The sequence below is a fragment of the Engraulis encrasicolus genome, chromosome 24 (genome assembly GCF_034702125.1).
Source record: "Engraulis encrasicolus isolate BLACKSEA-1 chromosome 24, IST_EnEncr_1.0, whole genome shotgun sequence".
Taxonomy (NCBI): domain Eukaryota; kingdom Metazoa; phylum Chordata; class Actinopteri; order Clupeiformes; family Engraulidae; genus Engraulis; species Engraulis encrasicolus.
Window position 1 is genome coordinate 2,752,529 of NC_085880.1, and position 22,438 is coordinate 2,774,966.

General features: G+C 42.7%; 1 protein-coding gene across 3 annotated transcripts in view; it reads left to right on the top strand.

The window, feature by feature from the left end:
* The first annotated feature begins 7,978 nt into the window (after positions 1-7,978).
* tasp1 (taspase, threonine aspartase, 1) overlaps positions 7,979-22,438 on the top strand; it is a 60,235-nt gene continuing 45,775 nt past the window's right edge. For 2 of the 3 annotated variants that reach the window (XM_063191652.1, XM_063191654.1), the window contains exons 1-8: positions 7,986-8,238; positions 8,726-8,942; positions 9,797-9,864; positions 13,777-13,845; positions 14,874-14,994; positions 16,599-16,683; positions 17,494-17,573; positions 21,129-21,229. In XM_063191652.1, coding sequence (XP_063047722.1) covers positions 8,810-8,942; positions 9,797-9,864; positions 13,777-13,845; positions 14,874-14,994; positions 16,599-16,683; positions 17,494-17,573; positions 21,129-21,229 — 657 coding nt within the window. In that variant the 5' untranslated portion in view covers positions 7,986-8,238; positions 8,726-8,809. Of the gene's footprint in view, positions 8,239-8,725; positions 8,943-9,796; positions 9,865-13,776; positions 13,846-14,873; positions 14,995-16,598; positions 16,684-17,493; positions 17,574-21,128; positions 21,230-22,438 lie in introns of all 3 variants that reach the window. The other variant, XM_063191653.1, reaches the window with a different exon arrangement.

Genomic DNA, 22,438 nt, shown 5'->3' on the forward strand with positions numbered 1-22,438 from the left:
TGACCTGCTATGCAGTTACACACAAACACACACACACACACACACACACACACACACACACACACACACACACACACACACACACACACACACACACACACACACACACACACACACACACACACACACACACACACACACACACAGTACAATTTTATGTATTTATGTGTATTTTTAGTTTTTAGTAATTGGCAATCAGTGTCTCTGTCATATTCTCTCCTTCTCTCTAGCCCGTTTCTCTTCCTCCACGCACGCGTACATGCACGCACGCACAAGAAACACTTTCATCAGCCATAGGCCCTGCACGCTTTCATGTCTTTCTTTTGCGGGCCAAAGAAAACATCATTATCCTTTGCATATGATTAAAGAAAAACAAACTTGTTTGTGCACCAAGCATGATACTTTTGATCACTGATCAGTGATCACGATAATTAAGGGTAGGATGTACACACGCAATATACAGTATGTTTGCCTGACCAGCATGTGTTGCAGCAGGGATGTCTGCGTGTGTGTGTGTGCGTGCGTGTGTGTGTGTGTGTGTGTGTGTGTGTGTGTGTGTGTGTGTGTGTGTGTGTGTGTGTGTGTGTGTGTGTGTGTGTGTGTGTATTTGGCACTGCTACTAAATCAGAGTTATTGCGCGAGCCCTCAAGGGATAACAGCAGAGGATGTTCATCTGTACATTTTGAAATAATTTGTTTATCCCCATCCCCCCCACCCACTTTATGATTAGGAATCGCAAGTGGTTACACATCTTTTACGACTTTGTAGCCAGGTCCTCTCATTATACTGCAATAAATCATTTTTAAAAACCATAGGATGTCTAAACAATGACGACACAATACACTACAGTATGTGCGGCACTCGGACTAGAATGGATGAGTCACTGATCTTTTATCTTGAACAAGTGCGTACATTTGAACCCATGATCCACAGAAGATTGCTCCCACGTTCGCCATGTGCTGGACATTAGCGCTGCGCTCCACTAATTGTTTCGCTATGAGAATCCATGTCGAGGCTGAATGAGACATAGGCCTACACTGGGTAATGATGACTACAAACCGCTCTGCTCCTCATATAATGACGAATTGTTCATACTGCGTGAGATCACTGATCATGAGATGATCGACTGTGCAGTACTAGGCTATACATTGACCTTGGGATGGTTTTGCAGCCACTCTGAAACAATTCAGCATGTTTGTTTGTCTTACTGCTCTGTTATGTTTGCATCAGTCAGTGCACTCAGATATGGCACATGGTAACTTCAGGTGCGTTTTTTTAAATGTATTTAGAGGTGAAAGTTTTTTTTTTTTTTTGGGGGGGGGGGCAGTGTGGGAAGTATCACAACCAGATCAAAGTAATGTGGTCAAGATCACAGGCATGTCCCATACATTGTAGGTAATAGTCCCATCGATAAGGGGGTGTTGTGGTGTAGCATGCTAATGCACCTGACCATTTACGATGTGCATGCCCATGTGGATGTGGACCCCGGCTTGAGTCCAGACAGGGTCATTTCCCAACCCTTCAACATCTCTTACTCCCACTCGCTTCTTCATTCCTGTCCACTACCATGTTCCAATGAATAATATCTGGGGATGCACCAATATCGATACTGGTATCGGTATCGGCACCCGATACTGCTCATTATACTCGTACTCGTACTCGTCAAGCACTTGCCGATACCGAGAACGATACTGCTATTACACAAAACAATGCAAAATCTTGTCAAGTTCTGTGGAAAAAGGTGCCACCTCATACATTTACTAGCATTTAAATCTACATGGAAATGGACAATATGAATATAACAGGTGAAAAAAACAAGGCCATGCATTTATTTTCATTGTATTTTGGTGGTATCGGTATCGGTACTCGGTATCGGCAAGTACACACATTAATGTACTCGTACTTGTACCAGTTTTCAAAAAAGTGGTATCGGTGCATCCCTAATAATATCTCCCTATCTCCATAAAAAAATCCCATCAATAATACTAACTATCCCATCGATATAAAGTATACAAGCATTCTGCTGCTCCCAGTGCTTTTATTCAGTAAATAAACAACGATTTGAGCATCCAGGTCATAAAAACATTGTCTACTAGCCTAAATGAAATCACTGGGAGCAGCAGTCTTCTACAGACATCTCCGCTCATCTAAGTATCAAAATAATGACAGCACAACAAATACATTTTATGTGAACTGCCATCTCAGTCTGGCAGCCATGAGAACACGGCAAACTTTAAAATTATTACATAACATATCAATTTGCCACAGACTAATTTTCATGCCCGTAATATACTCCTGGAGAGGTTGAGACAGCCGTCATTAATATAGTGACTCATCTCTCCTTTGCTTTATATGGCCACCCCCTGAGGTACTTCAGTCTATAAAATACCCATGCATAGCCTATGCCATAGCCGCTATGGGGATGGTTTGCCAACTTGTTTTAGTTGATGGTGCTCAGGCCTCGACCTCCTGCCCTGACACATTAACATCAGAGGTACCACAGTGTCCTCATGCTGATGAGAGAGTAGGCCTATATGCCTCCCTTTCAGGGCCGCTGACAGCTTTGGCTGGGCCCGGGACAAAAACATCTGAAAGGACCCTAAACCCAATCAATACAATATACTGAGCATCCAATTCTGGGCCCCCTCTCTCCATGGGCCCGGGACAAGTGACCTCTTTGGGCCCCCTGCTCCATTTAAAGTGATACTGTCCCATTTTTGGAAATAAGCTTATTTCACACCTCCCCTTGAGTTAAATAATAGGCTTTTATCGTTCTCCTGTACTTTCAACCGTTCTCTGGGTATGGCAGTGCACATTTTACCTCCACGCTAGCAGTTAACATTGAGTCCTATGAGACCAACTCGTGGCTAACTGGTCTCATAGGACTCAATGTTAACTGTTAGCTTGGAGTAGAAATGTGCACTGCCATAACTAGAAAAATGGTTGGAAGTACAGGAGAACGGTAAAAGCCTCTTATTTAACTCAAGGGGAGATGTAAAATAAGCTTATTTCCAAAAATGGGACAGTATCACTTTAAGCCTGGGGTGTCATAAAGCTAAATGTATGTAAGAGTGAGCTATATTTGGTTAATTCATGTGTAAGTATGTGTGTATAATGTCTTGTGGGTAATGTCTTTTTGTATTTATGTGTGTATGCTAATTGACACCTTCATTTCCCCCTGGGATCAATCAATGATACTATACTTTCTCTACTCTAAAGTTTAATTTGACAAAAATATTGTCTCACTGATTTTAGCTTTGTATGACCGTATAGCTGTGCCTCTCTCATAACAGAGAATGAATGCACCACCACCAATAGAGGTACTTACTGATGTAACTAATTACATGATCTTACATAGTTTATACAATTATTCCACTGTACCTAATGAGCTAGATACACTGTAGTGACATGTAAGAGTACTTTTGCTTAATACACCTCTGACTACCACCCCAATTGCTAAGGAGTGCAGGCCAGGCCATTGGTGGAGGACCTTAATGAGCCACTACATGACAGTATTGACAGGTAGGGTTGGGTTCACAGTTGGAGCTTGTATCTGGGCTTGCGCGGCTGTGCTGCGTTGTGTTGCGTTTCCATGAGTGCACTGTGCAGACAAGGGAAGCCAAAGGGGGGATGAGACAAGAGAGGGGGGGCCCAGAATTGGCTCTTCATTACATGCTATGTATTAGGTTTGGAGCCCTTATATGACTTTGTCCTGGGCCTGGAAAAAGCTATCGGAGTCCCCCTGTTACAGACTCTCCTTGTTATTATCTAATGACTCCGGGCTTCTAACTGTGGGAGAGGATGTGATGTGAGGAAGTTTAGTCATGCATTTGGGTTTTGTCGTTTTTTTTCTACATGGAAAAGGTCCAGTATAAGATCAATCTTTCCACAAAGTTTCACAGAATTTACACATACCGCAAGCTTAACGCATGCTTGTTAAATTAACTGTGCATTTACGTATATGTGCCGAAGGTATTTAGGACACTTTAACAACATATTTGACTCAAAAAGTTTCAAACGCTACAAAAAAATCTTCTTATTCACATACAATTAAAAAAAAACATGCACAATCTGCCCTGTTTCTGTGTATATACAGTGAGCTTTCGATGCCAACATCTATTTACTTTACATGGAGGTGAGGCCGGCCTTTTAGAGTAAATAAGATGAAGCAAACTTATTTCTGACGTAAACGATCCCAGATGCTGGAGTAGCGATATCATCTCTCTAAGGGTAATGGGCTGGAAGCAGATAATAGGACAGAGTGGAACAAGCCACGCTCTGTGGGCCGACTGTAACCTGTTCACAAATTTCTCTACATGGAAACTTTAAGCATTTCCTCTGCATGGCAGTATGCCATAGTGGTGTACCTACAACAAGTCTGTTGCTGGGTTTTTTTTGTGTGATTTTGACGGCGGGCACAGCCTACGCAGGCTACTGCGTTGAGGAATTTATTTATTTATACAGTACCGGTCAAAAGTTTGGGGTCACCACATTTTCCCCCACGCTACTTCTTTCTGACAATGTAGCTCATTCCATTTCAATATCAGTTCTCATTTGAAATCAGTTTATTGTGTCATTGTTGTCTGAAATGAATGCATACAACAAATAAGCAATTTGATGTAGGAAAAAAGTAACTGTGGAATTAATTTAATATCAAAGATTCAAAAGTTTCAAAAAGCTTTATTTGTGTGCGTGTGTGTGTGTGTGTGTGCGTGTGTGTGTGTGTGTGTGTGTGTGTGTGTGTGTGTGTGTGTGTGTGTGTGTGTGTGTGTGTGTGTGTGTGTGTGTGTGATTTGTCATTTCAGAAATGAATGTTCTGATGGTGAATACTATAGCAATGGGGATGAAGTAGGTGTTGTGTATATTTCTATCCTGGCCAAAGGCACTCTGAACCTTCTGCCAGAGGGAAGAAACTCAAAACAAGGATGGAGTGGGTGGGAGCGATCTAGGAGGATAGAGTTGGTCTTCCTTCCTTTCCACTGCCTGGATATACAGATCCTTGAGCTTTTTCTGATGTATGCCTAATAGCTTCCTTCCTTGCTTGTTGCTTATTCTGTTCAGTTTGTTTTTGCTTGTAGCCTATTTGTGATGAAGACGCACCAGGATATTATGTTGCAGGTGGTAATCGATTCCACAAGAGATTGACAGGCAGTTGACAAAATGTCCTTACTGACACTGAAGGTGTTACGTTTTCTCAGAAGACACATTCTTTGTTGTGCTTCCTTATGCACTCCATCTGCATGTTGGGTGAAGGACAGGCGTTGGTCAATCTATGTGCTGCCAAGGTATTTGAACTTCTCCACCTGTTCCACTACTTGCCCTCCCAGGGTTAAAGGTCAGGAAAGTGGATGTGGGGTGTCAGGTGCCCGCCTCCTACGGCAACACAGTTCTTTGGTCTTGAAGATGTTCAACTGCAGTGAGGTTTTCTTGAACTTTATCTTTTTCTCTCTTCTCTTTATATTTCTTTATAATGAATACATTACATAAATTACATTGAGCATTATTCAAAGTTATGCGCAGAGTAGACCAAAATGTATCCTTAACCTTTGACTAATCAAAGCACCTTTGCCGTTAATAATAGCCAGTTGCCTGTTTGAGAATGCTGCACTCCGTGTAATTTCCTCCGCAATTACTCTGAAACTGCTACACCACACCTCCCTGACCCCCCTGGGACAACCACTTACTACCTTGGACACTTTACTGTAGTGAGGGACTCTTAACATAGTATAGGACAATCACCCACTACACTCCACCACCGTCATCTACTGGGACAACCGCTTTGTACTACCTTGGGCATGTTTTTAACACAGGACAGTCACCCAGGACTTTTTACTGCCCTCAGTACCTCTCAATACAGGACAGCCACTGCCGATTTGTGAAAGCATGAAGTGAAAGCCCAACTGGGAGCTCCAACTCCCATTGTCATTGTGACACAGCACTCAACAGCACAAAGTGTTCACTGCACACTGTACATAACAAAATTGCATTTATGCCTCACCCGTGCAAGGGGGCAGCCCCCAATGGCGCCCCAAGGGAGCAGTGAGGCAGGACGGTACCATGCTCAGGATACCTCAGTCATGGAGGAGGATGAGGGAGAGCACTGGTTAATTACTCAATTAGTAATCAGTTAATTACTAATTACACACGTGTGACATGTGCTGGAAGTGGTTGTACTCAAGCATGTGCTCAAATGGTTAATGTGCAATAATGTGCATAGATGTACTGTATGTGTATTTTTGTTTTTATGTAAATTGACACAGACACCTTAATTTCCTTCGGGATTAACGGAAGTACTCTACTCTACTCTAGTAACAGGTCCCATTTCATGCTGATGGCTAGAAATTCATGCAGCGAGAGTGTGTGTGTGTGTGTGTGTGTGTGTGTGTGTGCTTGCGTGTGGTCGTACGTGTGTTTGTAAAATATGATCATTACCAGGCTATGCTGGATTTTCCACAATTAAGAACAAATTACAAATACAAATTCAAGCGGAAGTAAAACATATAAACAATATGGAAGAAGCAATCTGCGTAATGTAAAAATGCAAAATGTAAGAACATTTGCATTGGGGCCCCCAACTTGGGGAATTGATATAATGTGTGTGGCTACATCATTTTACAGAGAAATTTCTTCCTCACTCAACCTATTCTATTTATTTTATTAATTTATTTTATTGTTAATTTATTTTTTTATTACTACTTATGTTATGTATTATTGCATCTATGACCTAAATAATGTTGCAAATAATGTTCATTACAAAAGTTACTATTGCTAAACTTAAATGATTCTACTTCAAGGAACACTAACGCCACACTTAAAAAAAACCTGGGTCAGATGCAATGTGCAGACAAAATCAAAACAAAACCGAAGCCATCATCATCGCCACTCCATCATTACTTAAAAAGATAAACCTTTCTCAGTTCTCTATCCCTGACTATTTTACCTCCACTTCCTCTGAAGTAAGAAATCTGGGCGTCATCATCGACTCTTCGCTCTCCTTTGAATCCCATATCAAACACCTCACCAAAACTGCATTTTTCCACCTTAAACGGTCTCCAGACTCCGCCCTTCTCTTACCCCTACCTCTGCTGAGACCCTCATCCACGCTTTCGTAACCTCCAGATTAGATTATTGCAATGCCCTACTCACTGGTCTCCCTACTAAATTGATTAACCGTCTACAATACATTCAGAACTCAGCAGCTAGATTACTCACACACACCAGACCCTGGCATCACATTACCCCTATCCTCTATCAATTACACTGGCTTCCTATCCATTCACGTATCCATTTCAAAATTCTCCTCCTTGTATACAAGGCCCAGCACAACCTTGCACCATCCTACATCACAAGTCTCCTCACCCCATACAATCCCACCCGCACACTACGCTCCACTGACTCACTCCTCCTTACAGTTCCCTCCACACACCTGCGCACCATGGGCGACAGGGCATTTAGTGTTGTTGGCCCCAAACTTTGGAATTCACTCCCACTGTCTCTTCGTCAGAGTTCCACACTATCTACTTTTAAATCTAAGCTGAAGACACACCTTTTCATTTCTGCTTTTCCACTTCAGTGACAGGCACTTCCACTTTATTTTAATCATCAGTTTATTTTTAATTTTACATACTATTATTTTTTCCCCCTCATTTTTTTCAAATGCATTCTACTTCTTTTTCTTACTTGAAAACATTTATCTTTATTGTACTTTTATTTCTATTTTATTTTTGCATTTTAATTACTCTCCTATTGTTAATTCACTGAAGCTTTGTTTTACTTTCCCTACTGTTATGTATTTGTTTTGATTGTAAAGTGTCCTTGGGTATCTTGAAAGGCGCTCAAAAATAAAATGTATTATTATTATTATTATTAAAATTATTTTCCCCTTGTAGTTATTACATGAAAACGGAACAGAGATCCAACGCTCATCACAGTGCGAAGAGGCGGAGAGCAACTCACGTCACGTGATTCAGCGTGGCCACGGTGAACTAGGAAGTGTTTTCATGTTTGTATTTGGGAGTTCTTCTGAGGAGAGAAAGTGGAAAGATACTGTACGTTATATCGTGCACAACTCTTTCCAAAAATATCCGACCACTGTTCAGATACTACAGATATCCCTTGTACAACATTTACTCTTGACGTTAACCCACAATGTCAGTGATATACTCATTATGACCTGCTAGCGTTTCAGCTAGTGTTCGCACGTTTATCTAGCTAACGTTAGCTAAAGTTTGCAGTCGTGTAAGTGTACCCTTCTAAATCATTCACCACTTAAATCGTAAAATTTACACACCGGTTTGAACATTTATCGAAACGTTCTCTGCATGTCGGTAGCCTACGTGGTATTGTGTTATGGATAGCTAAGCTCCTTGACCACATTCACAAATTGCATGCCTGAACTCAAAAGTGATATTAGCCAAAGCTAATTATTCACCTTTTATCAAAACCGCCAAGTTTAATTTTAATAATACTAACGAAACAATTTGGAGACGTGTTAGAACAGCCACATTTGAAGACGAGCTGTTTACACCTACTGACAACGTTGCATTTCATGCACGCTGTTGAGGTGGTTGTGTCAAGAGGGTGAATTCTAAATGTGAATTTTCATTGAACTAACACATCCGAATGTAGAAAATACCCTATGCAACGCACTTATCCAACCCTTTGCGCTCGGTGGTAATGTTGGCGCGGATCTCCAGTGACATCTCTCCCTCTCCTCCACCACCAGGCTTCCTCAGTTGACTAGATGCCAGCATGCATGCTTCCTGAGCATGCCACATCATGATGTCGCGCACTGTGCAAGCATCAGATCATGGAGAATACACCAAACTCGGCAGAGAGAGGTCCGGACTCTGCTCTGCCGGCCAATGCAGGGTCACCACCACGACACAATTCTCTCTCCAGCGCAAATGGGAAGTCTGTGGGATTTGTGCTGGTGCACGCAGGTTTGTTGACTCCATTAAATGCGATGCTCTGTTGCCTATTAATAAAGCCTATAATTCCACAATTTTGAGTTTACCTGATAAATGTGCATGTGGATTACTTCAGTTGATTGTCTAAGAAGCATATTCATTACAGTACAGTACATTAATTACCAATTACTAATTAATTTATGGGCAGCTGTGGTTGTACCACCTGGCACCTGAGCCCCAAAAAACTACGTTGACCCACATACCGTGCCCAGATGAAGGTGTACAAATATGTCTAGTAGCTAAAATCATGACACTCTGACGCTGATTTTTAAAAATAAAGTATTTCTGTGCCTGCATGGAATGGTTAGGTTTGGTTTGGAAAGTGGAGGGAACATGAATAGGGTATATTTTCTGACTATCCTATTTTTGCATTGTGATTGTGAATAGTGAAAGAAATTCAGGTTCATCCCAAAAGTTGTATTTTCCCCACTGTCCACACCAAAGACTACTGTACGCCCCATGCATGCAAGGAAAGAGTTGTTGTTTCAGCAGTACATTGCGCAGTGACGTGTGTTCTGTTGTGATATATGTATTGTAATGGAAAAGAAAGCCAAAGCATCTGGCAATATACGTGAGTACACATATTTTATTCTTGTTCTAGGGTTAGACCAAGGGTACGCCCCTTTACCACATTTATCAGATACAGTGCCATAGTTTGGTCTCATAAAATCCGAGACAAACAAACAAATGACAAAGGAAACATGACCTCCTCCTCGGTGGATGTAATAAATGTCAGTTTGGAGTTCTACGGTAGCATAATGTTTTTCTTATCTGAGACTGTGCTGACACAGAAAATGCTCCAATGCTTGTTTTTATTCTCTCTCCAGGGGCAGGGTATCATTCGGAGTCAAAAGCCAAGGAATATAAACACGTCTGCAAAAGGGCATGCCAGAAAGTAAGTTAAAACAGTCGCTCCCCTCCGCTCTGCCGAACAAGCCTGTATAGCTGGAAGTCTTTCAGCGCCAGTGGTTTTGTCCCAGTGTTGTCACTAATGTCACCTCAGTAGGAATTCTTGGGGAAATTAGTAACACATTGCCTCTCAGGCCTGTCTGTGAGGCTGTTGAATGAAAAATAGAGCATTAACTATTCAGATTGTGCACAGACTTTTGTTAAAGCAAATATTAGTAGTTCAGATACACCGCGCTCTTCCGCGTGGTGCGTCTCCAGTTGAATAACTTAGAAGGTGAGAAACTGGATCGCACTCGGGTTCTTCTTTTCTTCTTTTTATTTTTTTATTTTTTACATAGCAGGGTCAAAGACGAGACGTGCATTTTTTTTGTTCCGCACTCATTTAACTATCAAAAAAGTAAATTAATGAATTTTGAATGTTATGCTGATAAACAGCATAGTCTGGTGTCTCATTTCAGTAACATTTAAAGAAAAATAAATGTTAATGTATGTGTTAAATAATCTCATAAAGTGCAAAAATGTCATTCAGTGTAATGGTCTGAACTTAAAAATCACCAATACATCCTTGAATAATTGTGCAAAATGACGAACAAAATTGTTTTTTCACTCTCTGGGCATAATTCTAGAAGTGTTCTTGTTATTGTATTAAAAGCACATTTCATTACCATTTTGTTTTGATATTCAAATCATCAATGGAATGGAATGGAATGGCAATGGAAAAGAAAGCCAAATCATCTGGGGACTTTTGTCCGGATTTTCAATTCCTTGGATATCATTCAGTGTAATAAGATCAACATGGTGCTTTTAAATCATAATAAAACGTGATAGTCACACACAATATGTGACATCATCAAAAGGAACCCTAGGGACCCCTTAAGTGATGATGCAAAGGGAGAATCTTGTTCTTCAATAGTCAAAAAATCTGTATTTTTATCTTGTGGTAACAGCGTCCACAAAAACAGATGTCATTCAGTGAAATGTCAAAAAACACTTTTATACTCAGATATTCATCCAAACAAGCATATTTTCTAAATAGACATAGTAAACATTGTGGGTCAAAGTCATTGTCTCATGTAGGTGACTAACTGTGTGCTTGTAAAAAGGTGAAAATAAGGTGAAAAGTATTTGGTCGTCCTTCAGTGAAAGAGATGTCATTCAGTGACATGCAGTGTAAGGGCCATTTCATTCAGTGTAATCAGATCATGGTTGTATATTAAGAATCAAAACGGCAATATAAGTTGCAATATTACTCTAAGATACAATAATATGATGATACTACTTGAAATTATGACTTTTATTGTTATTTCCATTATAACCTTGTTATTGCCATGTAGCATCCATATTACTGGGTAGATTCTGGGATTTTGGAAGTTGTACATGAATTATCAGAACAACCTAAGTCACAATCCCCGAAATATGCAGTTTAACAGACAAAATTTTCTTTTTTATTGTTTTAGGCCTAAGTAGTAGCCTACCTCTAAGCTTGTGATCTTGGAAGTTCTTCAAAACACATTTTAATGCCCCAATATTAAGTAAAATAGCAATTATTTGACAACATCTATTTCTGTTGTCACTCATTCAGGGTGTTGAGTACTGTAGTATGATGGTAACAATATGATAGCAATGAAAAGTAGCTGTTTATATAGGCTTTTTTGCCAAGGCATCATTCAGTGTAATAGTTGTGGTCATTCAGTGAAATGCAATGTCAAATTCTTACGAAACTTATTTGTTTAGCACAACAAATGCGGGGGCATACAACAAATGAATAATTGTGCATTTTAAACTGATTTTCTCTTCAGTGGAAAAACTTCTTAAAGCCAAATGGGTGAAATGCACTCGGTGAAAGACTACAAACACTGCAAAAACTATTTGCAAATGCCTTTTACTAGAAATTTTAGGTTTGATGAAGACCTTAAATATAGGCCTTTACTATGGTATGTAGCTTATTTCAGTTTTTTAACGTCATCTATATGTTTTTTGCATTATCAACTGTTTAACACCGTATTACACTGAATGACATTTTATGGGTGAAAATGGGGTAAAATGCATGTTCCTTACTATTTTCTGAACAGAAAATAATAAACTTAATCACTCTACACTCCAATGTACCCAAAAAAGTTGAAGAACGGTGTCAGGGAACAGTTTTATTTTTTGGAGTCCTGAAAACCCTGTTTCGTCTTTGACCCAGCAGCAGAAGTGTAGAGAAATGTTTCGGCTGTTGCCTTCGTCAGTGTCTTCAGACAAATATTATTACCGGTACTCAAATATTACTCAAATATTACTCACTAAGAAGCCTGACATCTTAGATCGTCCTGCATTAGAACAAAGTTGCCAAATTGATCTCAGAGATCTCTATGATCTTCTGAAGGCTTTGGGCCCTCTGTGTTCAAGTAGGCTACCCTAACACCATTTTATATGAATGAATGAATTATTGAAACCTTAATTGTTCTGAAGAGAATTTGTCTCGCAACAACACTTAAGACTGCAAAACAGTACATTTGTATGAATGAATGAATGAATGAATGAATGAATGAATGAATGAATGAAGTCGAAGAGAATTTGTCTCGCAACGACACTCAAGACGTGCACAACAATCCATTTTTAGAAGACAAACTCCATTGCAAACTTTTATTATTGTCCCCCTTGTCCTTGCATACAAGCACAGTAACCTCCCTCCACACTCATTCATCATCTCCTTGTGGAGTGGCAGCAGTGCAGGCAGGGGATAGTGCACAGTGTGTGTGGCCCACCACCACCAACACCACCTCCACCACCACTTCATTAGCTGCAGCGGGTCAGGGCTACACTGTGGCATGTGATGGAGACAATATGAAGCCTGGGGGCTGATGTGTCATGTTGCAGCGCGGCCCTCTGAAGTCACTGCAGAGAGGGGGATGAAAGAAGAGGGGAGGTGGGCCGGGTAGTGGGTGTGGGTGATGGTGTGTGTGTGTGTGTGTGTCTGTCTGTCTGTCTGTCTGTCTGTCTGTCTGTGGTGGGGGGGTGCGGGGGTGTGTGTGTGTGTGTGTGTGTGTGTGTGTGGTGGGGGGTGCGGGTGTGTGTGTGTGTGTGTGTGTGTGGCGGGTGTGTGTGTGTGTGTGTGTGTGTGTGTGTGTGTGTGTGTGTGTGTGTGTGTGTGTGTGTGTGTGTGTGTGTGTGTGTGTGTGTGTGTGTGTGTGTGTGTGTGTGTGGCGGGTGTGTGTGTGTGTGGCGGGGGGGTTGAGAGTGAGGGCTGGACTGGAGGCCTGTCCTGTGCCAGGGAATGTGAGCTATGTGTTGATAACATGACACGGCCGTGGGAGGAGGAGGAGGAGGAGAAGGCCTTTCTGTGGAGCAGACCACAGCAACAGCAACTGCACGCCTAAAGCTCAACCATCATATTACACACATTTCTGATTAAGCTGTTTATTTTTTCCCCTTGCCGGACAGCTTGATTAAATGTTCTGCTCTTCCTCAACAATCATTACTCTTGCTGTGAGTGCGTGTGCGTGCGTGCGTGCGTGCGTGCGTGCGTGCGTGTGTGTGTGTGTGTGTGTGTGTGTGTGTGTGTGCGTGCGTGCGTGCGTGCGTGCGTGTGTGAATGCATGGGCATGCGCTGCTGCTGCTGCTGCTGCCCAGTGTGCTACGTGCTCCGAGTATTATGACCGGAATGCCGTTCTAATGTGTTGTTGAATTCACACCTTCAGCCATGGCTTTGGCCAGTGCCAAGAGCTGGCTGTTTGTCTTCACTTGGTGCTGTGTGTTTTCATTCTGGGTGAGGTACCGGTATGTAAACTCTCTCTCTCTCTCTCTCTCTCTCTCTCTCTCTCTCTCTCTCTCTCTCTCTCTCTCTCTCTCTCTCTCTCTCTCTCTCTCTCTCTCTCTCTCTCTCTCTCTCTGTGCTGCTCTGCTCTGTCTAAAGGCAGTGGACCGGCTGAAGGCGGGAGCTCAGGCTGTGGAGGCCGTCACTGCAGCTCTCATTGAACTGGAGGTACCGACGTACTGTACATCTGCTCACACACTGACACACTTCATTCATCATTTTGCACATTTTCAGTTATGGCATAATTCTGGTGGGTGTTATGAATGGTGGTCCTAACATAAACCATAACTAGCACGCGTGCGAAAGACATTGCTGAGTGCATGGTTATGCACAAGTGACTGTATATTATGCACATAAACAACATGGAGATTATGCTTATTTCACTTTCAGCAGATGATTTGTTCATTTTTTTCTGTCATGGAGTAAACGCAAAACCCAAGGACAAATGTAAATGTCTGTGTGATTTACAAGCTGTGTAGGCAAGTAGTATCCAGACTTAACTGCAGCCGGTTTTACAAAAAAAACAAAAAAACAATGAATATTTGTCTACCCAGCATCTGGATGCAGTATACCGTAAACCTTTATGGTTTAAATGTAGCCTAACCTAATCTCTAATCCAGTGTTATTTTCCTATTAAAAGCTATTGCACACACTATTTGATCACAATCTTGACATCCGTGTGGTTGAATTCCAAAACAACATTTTACTGTAAAAAAAAAGTCTCATAATTCTAAGAGAAACCAAAGTTTCAGAGAGTATCCCAAAACGTCAACAGGTTACTCAAGGACCAAGGTGGTAAATAAGAGCTTCAAAGACAGCTACTGTGCTGTTGTTTCTGAGGCCTAACTATTGCTTCTTAAGTGTGAATTTATGACATGTTTTGGCAAAGGACACGCTCAACTTCTTGGAAAAAACGAAAGTCTTTGGGTGCGCGATAAAATGTATCAACTTACGGAAGAAAAATCCGCACTCACAAACTGCGTGTCATTATTTATTTATATTACCACCATGTCCAAAAAGCAAACGCGTTTCGGCTATCAAGCCTTCATCATTGCGTACCATAAATTTATAAATTTATGACATGGTCATGACATGCTGGTTTACGACAATAGCATTTTATTTTTTTTACAGTACAAGACCATACATACCTGTGAAGTCCCTCACCTTTGCTTGTGTAATATGTGTCTCTTTTTTAGGACTCACCATTTACTAATGCAGGGATGGGCTCCAACCTGAATTTGCTGGGGGAGATAGAGTGTGACGCCAGCATTATGGATGGGAAGACCTTACATTATGGAGCTGTCGGAGCACTAAGTGGTCAGTGCCCACATGTTGCTTAAGCTGTTCAGTGGAGTTTTCAGCCTAGAATATTGTTTCTAAAAATGTTTCTATTTTAGTGGTTCATTCAGTCATAACGGGGGACAGCACTTCTGAGTTTGTGTTGCTACTACTGCACACTCCAAGTTGGCAAAAGCAAGTCGCTCTGACCTACAGTATAACTTGTATGAGACAAGAAAGACAAAGGGCCAAAGTGCTCGAGAGTTGTTTTAACAAACTTGCACAAATATGCAGAGGCGACTAGAGCGACACTGGCGACATAAGTAATTGGAGTCGTTGGCAACAGAAGAGATGAAGGCAATTTGGGTGACGAGGCGATTTGAGCGATAGTTTGTAGTTGAACTTCAGGAAATATTATGCTAACTAGCTATGATGCGGTTCAGCGATAGCCGCCGCAGCCAATTGAAATGTCTGAATGCTTGCATTCTGCTTTTAACGGGCATACTCTGTGACTTCCATTTCTAGTGTCAGCCATGCTATGAACATAGTCCAGCAACTCTTAGTAGCTTAGGTCTCCCCTGGTGTGTTCGAGGTGTAGCACATAGTGGGCCTCAGGTGGAAGCACCTCAACAGTGTGTGAGCCCAGGTTTCCAAGGCAACTCAGTTTCCAGTGTGAACCATGGGCTTTTCCCGGTCCATTCTCCCGTCCACCTCTCCAAAACATTTTGCATTACTTTTTTTGCGGTCAGTTCATTATTTGACATTTTGTTATTTATATCTCAAACAGCTGTGTTTCTACTAGTGTTGTAGTATACAGCCAGCCGCAGTGTTTTTCCTCTTCGCAACAACACTCAGTCATGTGGCTCTGTTTTTACCCCGTCTCCTTTAAAGTTGCACTTTTTAAATGAGTCAAGATTACATAATGCTATCCGGTGCCAGAAAAATAAATGAAGCCATGTCACATTTGAACCTGAAAAGAATTGGGCACCAGATTGTTTGTTTCATCTGCTATGATGCAAGAATAAAGCCATAAAATTGGTATAAAGCAAATGGCAAATGGTGATGGTCGAGGAAGCCAAGCATACGGTTCTCCTTCCCCTGAATCACTCTCTCTTTGACGGAGTACAAATTGCATGACAAGCTTTTGCCAGCTCCTTTTGTGAGACCACTTGTCATATTTGTTGCCGAATCCAATGCAACAGTGCAGACAGACACCGACAGGCCTTAGAGAAGGAGAATGCATTGTGCTCATATCTTGACTTGCATTTCACCAATATGTTAATTATGTTTTCCTATAAGCTAATTTTATACACACTGTTTGGCACTTAATTGTTTTACTTACATGACTGGTGACTAATGAGTAACACAGCAAAACACGTCAAGACTTTCTTGTCATGGTTAACCACATTGTCAGGGAAGCAAGAAATTCTGTCTCTGGTGTATTAAACGAAATGACTTAATTTGGTAAACACAATGAAACACTAATGCCATAGACTGAACAAGCTGTCATTCACAGCCAATGGAGCTCACACAGACCAAATGACTCCCAATGGCTAGTGATGTCATTGGTGCAGTGGAAATCATTGTCATCGATATTGACAGCTCAGATGACGGTTCTGTTGTTGTTGTTCCACCCCATGCAGGGATCAAGAACCCGGTTCTAGTGGCGCGGAGGTTGCTGGTAGAGGCTCAGAAGGGAAAGCTGTCCGCTGGCAGGATACCCCCATGGTAAAGACAAACGCATCATTCACCATCCCATCTGCTCCTCTGTTTCACGGCTGTTTGTGTGGCTCTGTGTTAAAAACCTGATTGACACATACTGTACAGCGAGGGCGCACACGCAGCTTGCTCGTTTCTTTCCCAGCTTTTTGGTTTCTTTCTCTCTCTTTTTTTTTGGCTTTTTAAAGTGAGGGATCCAGCTGTGGAATGAAACAGCAGATGAAGTGTTTGTGTAAGATTTCACAGAATTCTTTTTTTTCTCTCTCTCTCTCTCTCTCTCTCTCTCTCTCTCTCTCTCTCTCTCTCTCTCTCTCTCTCTCTCTCTCTCTCTCTCTCTCTCTCTCTCATTCTGTCTTTCTCTCTCTGGACTGGAAGAGTCTGAAACAGTGTGATGTTTGAGGGACTTCAACTGGTATTGCGTGCGCAGTGACTTTGAGGTTTATTTGAGACGACTTGTTTTGCTCATGTCACCATCCCTGTTTCTGTCACCCAGTCAGCCGTCACTTTGCACCATGTGAGATTCTGTGTAAAACTGTCCCCAAGTAGGAGGGAGTGACTGGCCTCACTGCCATGACCAAGAGTGTGACCTTGCACTTTTTTTCCTCTTTGTCTTTTCACACTGCTGCTTTTCCTTTTCCTCTCTATTGATGCTTTTTTGCTTTCTCTCTCTCTCTCTCTCTCTGTCTCTCTCTCTCTGTCTCTCTCTCTCTCTCTCTCTCTCTCTCTCTCTCTCTCTCTCTGTCTCTGTCTCTGTCTCTGTCTCTCTCTCTCTCTCTCTCTCTCTCTCTCTCTGTCTCTCTGTCTCTCTCTCGTGTCCAGTTTCCTAGTGGGGAAAGGAGCGCAGCAGTGGGCCGCAGGACATGGGATCCCCCCGTGCCCGTCAGAGCGAATGGCCACCAGTAAGTAGCATCACTGTGCCATCTCATCCTCTCATCCTTCACCCAACACAACCAGCCACACCAGCACTGATGTGGTGCCTCTGCTCAATCTCATTTTCTGTCACAGTGCTTCCATCGACCAAGGAAAAGCTCCCAAGGCTCAAACAGCTTGCCTCGGCCAATTATTTTTGGTTTCCTTAACAACTGTTACTGGTTAAAGGAAGCCTCAGAGGCTTTTCAAACTCATACAAAGTACCGTAGCCACCCATGCAAGTATGTGTGGTGCACTGCTGCACTCCAGCCATCGGCAATTGGAGGGGATGCAGCAGTATGTTTTCCAAAGTTGCTATCCACTACTGTGTGAGTGACTGCCTATGATAGTTTGTGTGTGACTCCAGTTTGCCTCAACTGCTCTGTTTTTTTGGTGTCCAACTGTGTGTGATTGGATAGAGGTAGACTTAATCACAAATTGCAAAAAAACCCTGTCCTTTTGAACCAAAAGTCGTCTTGGGTTTTGTTTGTTTGCATTGGTGTCAAACCACTCATCAACCAAAAAAAAGAGTTGTTCACTTCATTCAGGACCAGCAGACAGAGGCTCAGGTTAAGCATACTGTCGATTATGGTATTGTGAAAGTACACCACACTACATACTTAATTACTTGTATCCTGCATTGTAACAATTTTACTGCCTGGTGCAGATCAAATGTTTTATGGTGTGGAAGTGCCCTCCGTGTTTTTTTTTTAATTCTACAAAAGTATTCATCCACCTGGAAGTAAACGTTACCTGTGGGGAGAAGCCAGAGACTCTGTGCACATGAAGTGAAACAAAGTGGAACAGTGTGGTCCAGCAGAGATGCAGGGATTTTTCACACAATCAGCCACGATCAGTGCTGTCAGCGGCCACATTATCAGTGCGAGCCCACACCCTCTGCTCGAGTCCAGGATAGCGCCGGCCTTTGTATCAACACAGATTATCAGCGCCGCAGCATTTGCCCTGGATAGGCCGGCTAAATGTTTTCTTTGACAATAAATGGTTTGTTACCCCAACAGTCAATCATGGAGAGATTACGGACGACTCAAAGCATTCCAAAGAGAAAATGCGAAAGGGTGGGGGGTGGTGTGGGGGGGCTTTAGATACTTTTATGCCTCATCAAAACCCTCATGATGGAAAGCTCTGCTGTGTCATAAACGAAGAATGTTGGAAAGCTGTCCACCAGCTATGCTTCACAGCTCTACTCTATTCACCTTATGCTAGTCATTCAGGGTGCTGGATGGTGCATTGCAAGCTTTCCCCAGCATGTCATAGTAGAGATGAGCACACTACACACATGTCCCCGGAAAGATGAAAGATGTGGTGTTGCCCATAACATTTCTTTTTAAAAAAAAATATTTTTTTGGCCTTTTGCCTTTGTTTGTGACCGGACAGTTAAGTGATTGACAGGATCGAATGAGGAGAGAGAGAGACGGGGAAGGGTCAGCAAAGGGCCCCGGGCCGGAATCGAACTCGGGTCGCCGGTGTAGCAGTGCAGTGCCCTACCGCTTGAGCCACGGCACGACCGCCGATAACATTTCTTCAGTTGCTTTACATATTTCATGTGAAGCTGCACAACATAGCCTCTCCAATCACGATAGTCACGTCTGTGATACCGGCTATGCTGCCACCCACCGTGACTAACCAATGTTGTGCACAAAGCTGCACTGCATTGTGTGTGGTGCTTGGCTCCTAGAGAGGTTGCAAAAGTATTAGCAGCTTGTGTTAGTTAAGGTTGACGACACGTCTGTTTGCCTTATTAGATGGCTACCGTTGATATAGTGACTTACAACATGGTTCACACACTTCCATTGCATGTTGGTGAGAGACAGTGATATTTCCCAGCAGTCTGAACTATGCATGCCTGTGTGTGTGTCTGTGTGTGTGTGTTTATGTTTATGTATACAGTATGTGTGGCTGTGTTGCATGCTCTCCCTATCATGTGTCTCTGTGTCTGTGTGTCTGTGTGTGCGCGCGCATATTTGTATGTTTGTGTTGTGTTTGTGTATTTGTGTGCCTGTTACGTGCTCTCCCTGTGCTGTGTGTGTGGCCCTTTCAATTTGGATTTTAACAGAGTGCGCTAAGTTCACACTTGCCCCCCCAACCCCACCCCCCTCAAAAAAAAAAAAAACATGCAGAGAGGTGAAGTCAGTCCTCGCGACCAGTTTTATGGGACCGAAAGAAAACAGCAATGAAATGCATGTATATTTTGTCTACCCATGTTTCCCAGCCCTCGATATTCTTGGCAGGACTGGCAAAAGGGGCAAAGGTCATGTTAAGTCACGGTTTGTTAGTCTGCATTACGCGAAGGATAAACAAATTGTGTGGTGTTGAAAGAGCAGCGTGTTTCAGACTGTTGTTGTGAAGTGGAGTCTTTTGATGTATCAGAATAAATAGATTAACAGGACTGATAAAGAGCTGCGTATTTTGGTGAGAATGAAGTTGAAAATATCACCAAGGCGTTCTCACGAGTGAGTGAAAGCAGACATTTCACCTTGTCATTGTCGACGCGCCTTGTTTTATAAGATTTATTAGAAAACAATGCTTCGCGTTGCAGTTGGTCTTGCAATAAAACCTCTTCTGGCATTGTCATGTCATCAGCAATCTGTCCAAAAGCCGAGCTCGAGCGCGGTAGACAATGGCGAGGCAATTTAACGCCGTTCCCTCCCGGAGACATGATGAATGGTTCAGGAGCAGTGAAACATGTTTGCTCATCTGGTGGAGGAAACGCTCCGCTGTTTGGTTACCACTGAGCCTAACTGCATTCCTGTCCATTACCTTAATGTCTTAATTGTGCTGATTTTTATTCATTACTCTTTTTTTTTGCTTTGATTAAAAGAGTTGGAACATAAGGTTCTGTAAACAATGGTATTCGTGGGCTAATGGCACGGCCCCCATGCGGTCCCCACTGTATCCCCTTCCACCCCCCACCCCATCCTCTTTTTTCCTTTTCTTTCCTTTTCTTTTCGTTTCGTTTCTTCTTGGGGCCTGAACTTGAAATGATCTGGAGCCAGAGTCATGACTGTGTGTTGTTGTAACACATGTCCCATTTTACAGGGAGCTTTTTGTCGAGGCTTCAAATGGTCTCCATTGATTACTACCGCACGCTCTTGAGCGCTATAATTTACGTTTGAAACGAAGCGCCAAGACTGTGCCATTCTGCAAGCCACTTATTACAACTCTATTATGTCCTAGTTAAGAGTGTGTGTGTGTGTGTGTGTGTGTGTGTGTGTGTGTGTGTGTGTGTGTGTGTGTGTGTGTGTGTGTGTGTGTGTGTGTGTGTGTGTGTGTGTGTGTGTGTGTGTGTGTGTGTGTGACAGAGTGTTTGTGTGTGTGTGACAGAGTGTTTGTGACAAATTCTAGTCATCAGAAAGTGTAGGCGATGCGGCAACATTTGTGCCAGAGGTGCTATCCACTGTTGTGTGTGTGTGCGCGCGTACATGCGGGCATATGTGTGTGCGCCGTCCGTGTGTGTGTGAGTGTGTGTGTAACTGCGTGTAATTGTGTAATTGCGCACTCATGCATGATTGTGTGCCCCCTTGCAGAGTTCAGCATGTCTGCTTACCGGAGGAACAAGCGCAAGATGGAGCTGGCAGAGAAAGTGGAGACAGAACGCTGTCACGTCAAAAGAGGACGACAATCAAACGTGAGTGCTTTACCCCCACGCCGTACTGTTTTCACCGTACATGTATTGTTTACACAAACGGCCGTAGGCCAATAAAAACACAAGTGCATCTCTCTCTCTCTCTCTCTCTCAGCCTGCGTTTCATCCCACAGACCTGTGCCGTGTGTGTGTGTGTGTGTTTCCCCTCTGCGCATACAGTGGCAAGCAGGCAGTCACAAGCCTGTTTTCTATTTCGAGCTGTGCCGTTTCCTGAAATCAGCCACGCACCCTTGAAAATGAACATGCGAGCGAAAAACGTCAAAGCGCCGGTTCACTTCTTAAATAGAGCAGCAGCAGCTCGAGTAGAAAGAGCCCCCCTCCCCATTTCTCCCTCTCCTCCCCTCCGTCGTTCACAAGGTCTGCACATTTAATTGGCCTTAAACACAGTGTAGCCTCGCCATTTGCCTTGACATTATTACTCTGCCGATAAAAGGTCCAACATCTGCACAGTCCTCTAATCCATGGCTGCCAGATGCTGTTGAGGAGGAAAACCACACCGTAATGATGACCTGTAGATACACACACACACACTCTCACACTCTCACACACACGGGCATACACACACACACACACATACACGCGCACTCACACACACAGCATAATGATATGACCTGTAGATATGAGGTGTGGAGACTTCACTCATTCACAATCAGAGGAAACAAATGCACACACACACACACACACACACACACACACACACACACACACACACACACACACACACACACACACACACACACACACACACACACACACACACACACACACACACACACAAAGATGGTATACACAATGGTCATCAAGGCAACAGCTCATTTGAAGTATAATATGCCTTGTGTCTGTAGGGTACCTTTAGCAGTCACTTGGTGGCACACTTCCACAGAGTGGCGATGCGCTGGTGTGCAGGGCAGGCATCACGTGTCTAGCAGCCTTTTTTACCAGTACTGTTTCTATTGGGTTGTCTATGCATATCTAGCTTTCGAAAATATTGGAGATCATGTTTCTTTAGGTGTAGCGTTCTACGCCCTTTTTAGAGACGGAAATGACTAAACTGTGAACTTTGAGCTAAAAAAAACCCAAGATATCTTTTCTTTTGTGGTGTTTTTCAAGTTCTGTATGAATAAGAGGATTAGAACTGTCTGACTTGCTGCTGATGACTTGTTTTGGGAGGAATGAATTTCTGACCATTTT